Raw genomic sequence first — 7,500 nt, forward strand, 5'->3', positions numbered from 1 at the left:
TAACTATGGCGGATGTCTGTCTGTTTATTCAGCTGACACCCAAGTTGACCCGGAACTTTCTGAAGGAGGGATACATGGAGAAGACGGGCCCCAGGGTAAGACGCCACTCGGCACAGCACAGCACAGCACAGCACAGCACTGCACATATTGTTAAACGTTGTCTTATTTACATATTAACTTTACTGGGGTGAATTTCTCAAAACCAAAGTTGCTTACTACATTAGCTTTGTTGTTTTCAATGCATTTTCCCATTGGCAACTACACTCTTAAAAAGGCTGGGTCAAAAACAACCCAAATTGGGTTATTTTCTGACCCAGGCCCTGGTTCAGTATTGGGCCTACCCTTTGCCTGGGTTAAAATATTTTAACCCTCAGATTGGGTCATTCCTCTAAACCAACTAAATGGGTCATTCTGACCAAATTGCTGTGTTAAAAGAACCCATTACATGGGTCAGACCTACTACCACATTATTGGGTCATATTGACTTCTTTGTTGGGTTCATATTAACCCAATGAGTTTTACCCAATATTGGGTATTTAAATTGCAAGGAGATTTACAAAAAACAATTATGACTTTACATTAGTACATTAAGGTGAAATATACCAGAATTGTTTACCAATACAATTGAGATCAATTTAAAAAACAAAATACAAGAATGCATAATATTTCAGATCTCTTTTTTTATTGCTGAACAATGTAGATAATTAACAATACATTTCATAAAAGTATACTATAAAGATGCAAATCACAGCAGTGTAGCATTAACACATCATAGCATTGAAGCAATAAAACCTTAATTGAATTTACATGCATCTTTTTAGCCTCTTTGCAAAGATGGGTTATCAGCATGATCACTCATGACCGAAAAGACTCAACTACATCACAGCAACATTGCTATGACATTACCAAGAGCTTTAAGTAACAGGTTAAAACTCAGTCATTACAATATTGGTGACAGTAAAGTTAAAACATAGGGTCTGCTAAAAGGGGTTAAAGGAAATGGTTCTGTTTTACCAATGTACCATTTGATTTCAGTGACACTGTACAATTATAGAAATTCAAAAATTTAGTTTCACCTTACCTTTTGTATAGCACACTGTAAAACAGCACATTAAAATGTTTAACCCCTTTGCGAAGAGCCCATGTGCTTTGCACAGAGAATATGTTGCTTTTTAGCTATGAGTAAACAGACCCGCCAGCAGGTCCATCTGCACAAACAGGCTTCTCACCGTACTTTTTGTTAATTACAAAATTTACAGTGCATCCATAACTGCGCTAACAGAGTGGAGTGAACTTTTTTGTCCCCAGGTTGAAATTTGTCTTGGTCTCTACAGTCACTACATTCCATACAGTACTTACATAACCAGCATATAACAGAACATAAATAAAAAAACATTGAAAAAACATAGAAAACGTTAAAATAAAAAAACATCAAAGTGTGCACTACATGTCCATGGCAGGTCTATTCCCTGATGGGTGGTTATCCAAATAATACATTTCAAACACAGCATGTATCCAGTCCAAAAGAACTGACAGGGATGTCACAATTATATTGACAGTTTGTACCTCAGGACCTTGTCTCGTGATCTGGTTTGATTGACATCACTACCCTTTCAAGGATTTAAAGTAGCTGGCTTGTAGATATTAAGGTTCACGTAGTAGATGACCTCCCAAAAGCACGGTGAAGCTGCAGGTTGCATATCCCTCATGGCAGCTCTTGGCATCTCACCACAAGTCTTGAAAAAGCAAAACAAAAGAAAAGTGTAAATGATTAGGCCAAGACATGGCTTTTCCATCTCAGTCATCATAAATATGGTTTAGGTAAATTATATTGTTCTGTATATCTCCTGTACACTTTGTATTTACTTGTGATGTGGGCTTGATTATGTCCTCTTTTGAAAGTCGCTTTGGTTATAAAGCGTCTGCCAAATGCAATGTAATGTAATAATGTAATGTAATGTAATATATACACACACACACACACACACACAGGTATATAAAATGTTATTTCTGACTTGACTGCACCGGAATGACTGTGCCTACCGGTGCCCAAAGAGGAAGACAAAAAGAAAGACAACAAGTTTGAGAGTTTGGCAAACTAGTAGACAGAACATACAGTAAACTGTAGCAAAATTGTCTGAAGTGACACCACACAGTAGGCATTCCATACACATTCACAGAACCAAAGAACAATATCAGGCCTCATTGTGTGTGTGTGTGAGTGTGTGTGTGCATTAACGCCTGCTGTTGTGCATTGATATAAAAAAACTTACTTCATACATGCTGATGATATCCAAGGGCTTCTTGAATAAGTAGTGTGGCCGCCGACCCAGCTGAGCAGCATTCTTCTCCTTTTACTTGTGTCCTACAGCCAAAAAATAAGCAGTTATTGTGATTGTATTGTTAAAGTCATAGGCCTACAATACAGTTGACATACACATTTATCCTGAACTGCGTTGTTGGGTCCTGACAAACCAGTGGTAGTGAGAACAATATAATTGGATGTTGAAACTAGTAGGGATTTTCCTTTAAAGGGACACTGTGCAGGAAATGGTCAAAAAAGGTACTGCAACTATGCTGCTCATTGAAACTGGGCTGCCTATTGCCAAATTGCATCTTTACATGAAAGTTTAGAAAGTAATAAACAAATATTTTCTATTATGGTCCAAGTTGAGTTATTTTTGCAGCTAAAATGGCTATTTTTGGAAATTCAAAATGGCAGACCATGGAGAAAATCCCCCTTTTCATGTATGAAAAGTGCAATTTTTCAATTCAGAATGAATGCTTAGAATTTGATGGTGGTGGTAAGCATTAATGAAAAAGGTAAAATAAGTGAATTCTGGAAATAAACAACTAAAAATCTCACACAGTGTCCCTTTAAAGGGGTATGCCACTATTTTGGGGCTTAATACAGTTTAAAGTTTAAATATAGTGAAAGTCAATGTATCCATGTAGCATTGTAGCATGCTACACGGATACATTGACTTTCACTAGCTTAGCGACATATTCCCTCTTTTAACCTGTCTTAAAGCAAGACAACGGCTTACATGAAAAATAAGACACTTTACCACCTTTATAAACCCCAGCCAACGATTTTAACTGTATTAAGCCCCAAAATAGTGGCATACCCCTTTAAGGTTGTGTGTGTTTATCTGTGTGTGGTGTAGAGTGGGGCTGTGCATGCGCATGTTTTGTACGTGTGTGTGTGTGTGTGTGTGTGTGCATGTGTGTATGAGCATATGTGTGGTGTGTGTGTGTGTGTGTGTGTGTGTGTGTGCGTGCACGCATGGGCTGTTATGCATGACATAAAAAGATCTTACTTCCTACATCCTGATGTTTGAGGACTCCTCGGATAAATAGTGTCACAGACCCAGCAGAGCAGAAGTAATCTTCTTTCATTTGTGTCCTACAGCAGAAAAAGAATGAATAACTATGAGTAATTGGGATTTTACTGTGAAATATATAGTACAACTGGTACCCATGTTTACAATTCTTGGATCATACACTCACATTTCAGTGCCGCGTTCTTCCCTCGATGCAGACACAGCTCCGTACACATTAAGCGGTTTTGGTGCCAGGTCATCACGTCCATCGAGGAACGGACTACCGGAATGACTGTGCCTGCCGGTGCCCAAAGAGGAAGACAAAAAGACAGACAACAAGTTTGAGAGTTTGGCAGACAGATAGACAGAACATACAGTAAACCGTAGCAAAATTGTCTGAAGTGACACCAGACAGTAGGCATTCCATACACATTCACAGCATCAAAGAACAATATCAGGCCAGCTCTCATTGTTAGTGTGTGTGTGTGTGTGTGTGTGTGCGCGCGCGCGTGTGTGCGAACGCATTCACGCCTGCTGTTGTGCATGACATTAAAAACTTACTTCATACATGCCGATGATATCCAAGGGCTTCTTGAATAAGTAGTGTGGCTGACGCCGACCCAGCTGAGCAGCATTCTTCTCCTCTTACTTGTGCCCTACAGCTGAAAAATAAGCAGTTGTTGTGATTTTATTGTTCAAGTAATAAGCCTACAATACAGTTGATACACATTTATCCTGAACTCACTGACTTACATCTCTCAGACAATCCAAATCGGTTTTCATCGGTTTACTTCTTCAGTGACTTAGTTCCAGTTTCCTACACACCCAGCTGTCTTGGTAACCGGTCAGAGGAGAGAAGTCCACCTTATCCAGAGCAGAAGAGATAAAAAAAGACAAAACGTTTCAGAGCTTTGCAGACACACCTTCAAACAGACAACAGACAACCTTAAATAAATGTATGAAAGGCTTTTGTCTCACTACTACACACATCTTTACATTTTTCATTTACATAAACAAAAATATAAACCAACCAGTCCCTTCATAAATACTGAACAGAGTAGGCTACAATATCACACACTCACACTAGAACTAAGTTACACACGCACGATTTCATGCAAAGCATGTTGAAGTAGCTGTTGCCTATAGCCACAAATTTCTTTAAACCAGGAAACTTCCCTGTAGCGTCAACAAAGCAACACATCCCTGCTCGTGAATGAAAGAAATTGGATAACTATTCCCTCCGCATTTAAGTAATTTTGGAACACAACGACTGGTGAATGTAAACACGTTTTCCACGCGTAGCCTTCATCCGCATTTATCAAACAGCTACGTAGTAGAGCTACGACTCTAATCAAGCAAGCAAAGCACATACGAGATAAGAAACGCCAGTTGACACACAAACAATAAACAATTGTCGCGACAACATTTTCTTGCACAGGCAAGCTGCCCAAACACACGATGCGACTTACCACACCTAACATACCGGTAATATTTAATGCGCGAGCTATCCCTCCCTCTGCCTTTATCAGAGTTCGGACTTGTGAAAGGTGCAAGTCGCAGTGAGCTCGGCCTCGGAAGAACATCGCAGGAGTCAGGAGAAGTCACACAACACAAGCACTTGCTCTCATAAAACTAGTTCTAGTTGACACAGAAAAAGAAGAAAGCCCGTCGACTCCCCTACAGTATGTAGAACTAACATGACACTTGTGGAAACCGAAGACAGCCTTCAGATGCCAGCTTGCGGCCCCCAAACGAATATGCTGTCGTTATGAACAGAATTCTAGGTTGAGTGGAGCCAGGTAGCGGCTAGATATAGTTAGCTAATTTCTCAGATTTGTGTCAGTTGCGTCCTGCATTAGGCTAGTAGTATCACAGCCCGTATAGAAAGTATATCGCCTCACTGTGTAACCTCAATTCATCGTCGAGTAGACACACTTAGCCCCCTACCTAAAAAGAATCTGCCCAACCACTGACAGCCAACCATCCGTTATAAGCTAGAACTATGCTAAATAGCAACCAAATGAATCCCAGAAGGGCTAACATTATGACTTACCGTAGTGTCTTGGTTATTAGCTAACTAACCACCGTTGACAGAACCTGGACGAAGGCTGGACGAACATACTACTTTCCAATGAAATGTAGCAAATATATTCCCAAATCCACCACAGGATAGCAAACCGCTGCAGTTATGACAGAGTGCTTATTCATTTGCTCCCCTTAAAAGATTAGTTACCGTTTCCTCCTATTAGGCCTACTCGAAATGGGTATAGCTTTCTATGAAATGTGCCTTAATATACTCGCCACAAACAGGAACTCACGGCTGACGCATATTTACACCGCGAAAAGCAATATGGCAAGTTTATATGTAATAAAAGGCGCACACTTACCTAAACAATGCTTTCACATGCCATCCGGTGTCCTTTCTTCTGGACGTTGGTAGTTCTTGAGTTTACTAGCCGTTTTGGCAATGGCGTCCGGGTGGTAAAATTCAAAATTCAAATATATTGACAAGATTACAGGGTTGAAATGACCCAGGGCCTGGGTGCTGATGTGGGTTTAGCGAATAACCCAGGTAATGGGTACGGAAAATGACCCAATATGGGTTATATTTAACCCATTTTTCATAGAAAAGCAATTGACCCAGGGGTTTAGTCAAAGTAATAACCCAGCTCTTTTTAGAGTGTACCGAAGTTGCTAACAGGCTAACAACTTCTCTTTTGAGAAACTCACCCCTGACTTGTAGGCAGGGGCATAGCAGCAAATTGTTGGCCCTATGTACAGTACAATCACTACAAATATAGCCTACGTATATTATGTGGCCTAATGTGTAAACAGCACCTATTTGCATTCTAACTTCATGGACAATATAATGGACAAACTTAATCTATGTCCCAGATGTTTATTATTGTTATGGGTGGGAGTTATGCTGCGGTGTTCCGTACAGAGTGCCCTGTGCATCTTATGTAAAGTGGAACTTCTTTGTGACTTGATATAGACTGTAGGGCTGTAACGATACACTCAACTCACAATTCGGTTCGTATCACGATTTTTGACCTACGGTTCGATACACCCCACGATTTTTGAAATGTATCTCCACTGAAGTTTGGAAACACTATCACATCAAATCATAAGGTTGTTTTCTGGAGTAATGGGTAATAAAACTTTGAAAGGGCGTATCACGATACTGCCTCCTTGTATCACGATACAGTGTTGTGACTTGTATCGCGATTTCTCGGTTCGATACAATATCGTTACAGCCCTAATAGCCTGTGTCCCACATGAAAGATATGGTTGACACTGTATAGTGCACTGGCGGAGAAATTATTTATTTTGTTTCCTGCATTTTTCAAAATTCAAACTTTCTCTGTGATTGACATAATGTTCAATATTAAAGGCCAAATGGTTAGGCCTTGTATCCTACTTAAAGATAAGTCATAAGACTGTCCCGCGTGATTGGCACTCACAATATACATTACATGTCCTGGAGGTAGCCTATTACATTGTTTGGATCCCAACTTTTTGCACAACATAGTGAACAAGAAAAGATTTCAAATTCACCATAGAAGGACAAGATAGACAGCTTTCTACTGTGCGATACTGTTCTAAAAACATGAACCCGCATACATTTCCATGATACCTGACACGTAAGTTATGAATCAGTATTTATGGGACGTTATGTGCCTGCATTCTCAACAGCGTGCCCTTTTATACTTGTATGCTATCTGGCCCAGTGTGTGGTAGGGATGAGTCATGGGGAATCCCTGCATTCAAATACTGCAGCCAGAACATGTCACTCAAACTCCCCAGAAAAGTAGCTAAAGTACAGAGTTGAAAAAAGAAGTTGAAGGGAAGTGGCAGCCTTGTGGTGACAGATACACGGACTGGCGAAATGGTGCGTCATCAATCAAATCACACCGCACTTTGAAGAGTTGTTCTTCTACCACTCTTGAGTGATAGAAGTGTTTGTACAGGCAAGTTGACAGGAGCGACTAGTCAGGTGTCACAGGATGTTCCCTGGAATCGCCCAAAATGTCACTCTCCCTCCCTCCCTCCTCTCTCTCTCCCGGAGGGGGCCGACAGCAACGTCAGCGGGAGGTCCGACAGACAGAGCCGCTGACAGCTTTGGCCGGGCCCTGGACAAAGTGACCTGAAAGGGCCCCTCCCTAGCCCAATAGAT

At 40.7% G+C, this 7,500-nt stretch overlaps 1 protein-coding gene and 2 long non-coding RNA genes across 4 annotated transcripts in view; 1 reads left to right on the forward strand and 2 right to left on the reverse strand.

Annotated features, from left to right (window-relative positions):
- Positions 1-7,500, forward strand: part of zgc:92360 (uncharacterized protein LOC436988 homolog) — a 54,363-nt gene that overhangs the window by 36,741 nt on the left and 10,122 nt on the right. The window contains exon 8 of the mRNA XM_063198900.1: positions 33-95. Coding sequence (XP_063054970.1) covers positions 33-95 — 63 coding nt within the window. The remainder of the gene's footprint in view (positions 1-32; positions 96-7,500) is intronic.
- LOC134449110 (uncharacterized) lies at positions 661-2,552 on the reverse strand. The gene is made up of 2 exons (XR_010034910.1): positions 2,274-2,552; positions 661-1,736 (listed from the first exon to the last, which is right to left on the reverse strand). It is a non-coding gene; the product is annotated as an uncharacterized LOC134449110 (long non-coding RNA).
- On the reverse strand, positions 3,153-5,801 carry LOC134449116 (uncharacterized). Of its 2 annotated transcripts, none has more exons than XR_010034912.1 (5): positions 5,711-5,801; positions 4,077-4,187; positions 3,885-3,985; positions 3,511-3,621; positions 3,153-3,406 (listed from the first exon to the last, which is right to left on the reverse strand). It is a non-coding gene; the product is annotated as an uncharacterized LOC134449116 (long non-coding RNA). The 2 variants fall into 2 exon arrangements; XR_010034911.1 differs by having other exon boundaries at positions 5,377-5,790.

The sequence above is a fragment of the Engraulis encrasicolus genome, chromosome 1 (genome assembly GCF_034702125.1).
Source record: "Engraulis encrasicolus isolate BLACKSEA-1 chromosome 1, IST_EnEncr_1.0, whole genome shotgun sequence".
Lineage (NCBI taxonomy): Eukaryota > Metazoa > Chordata > Actinopteri > Clupeiformes > Engraulidae > Engraulis > Engraulis encrasicolus.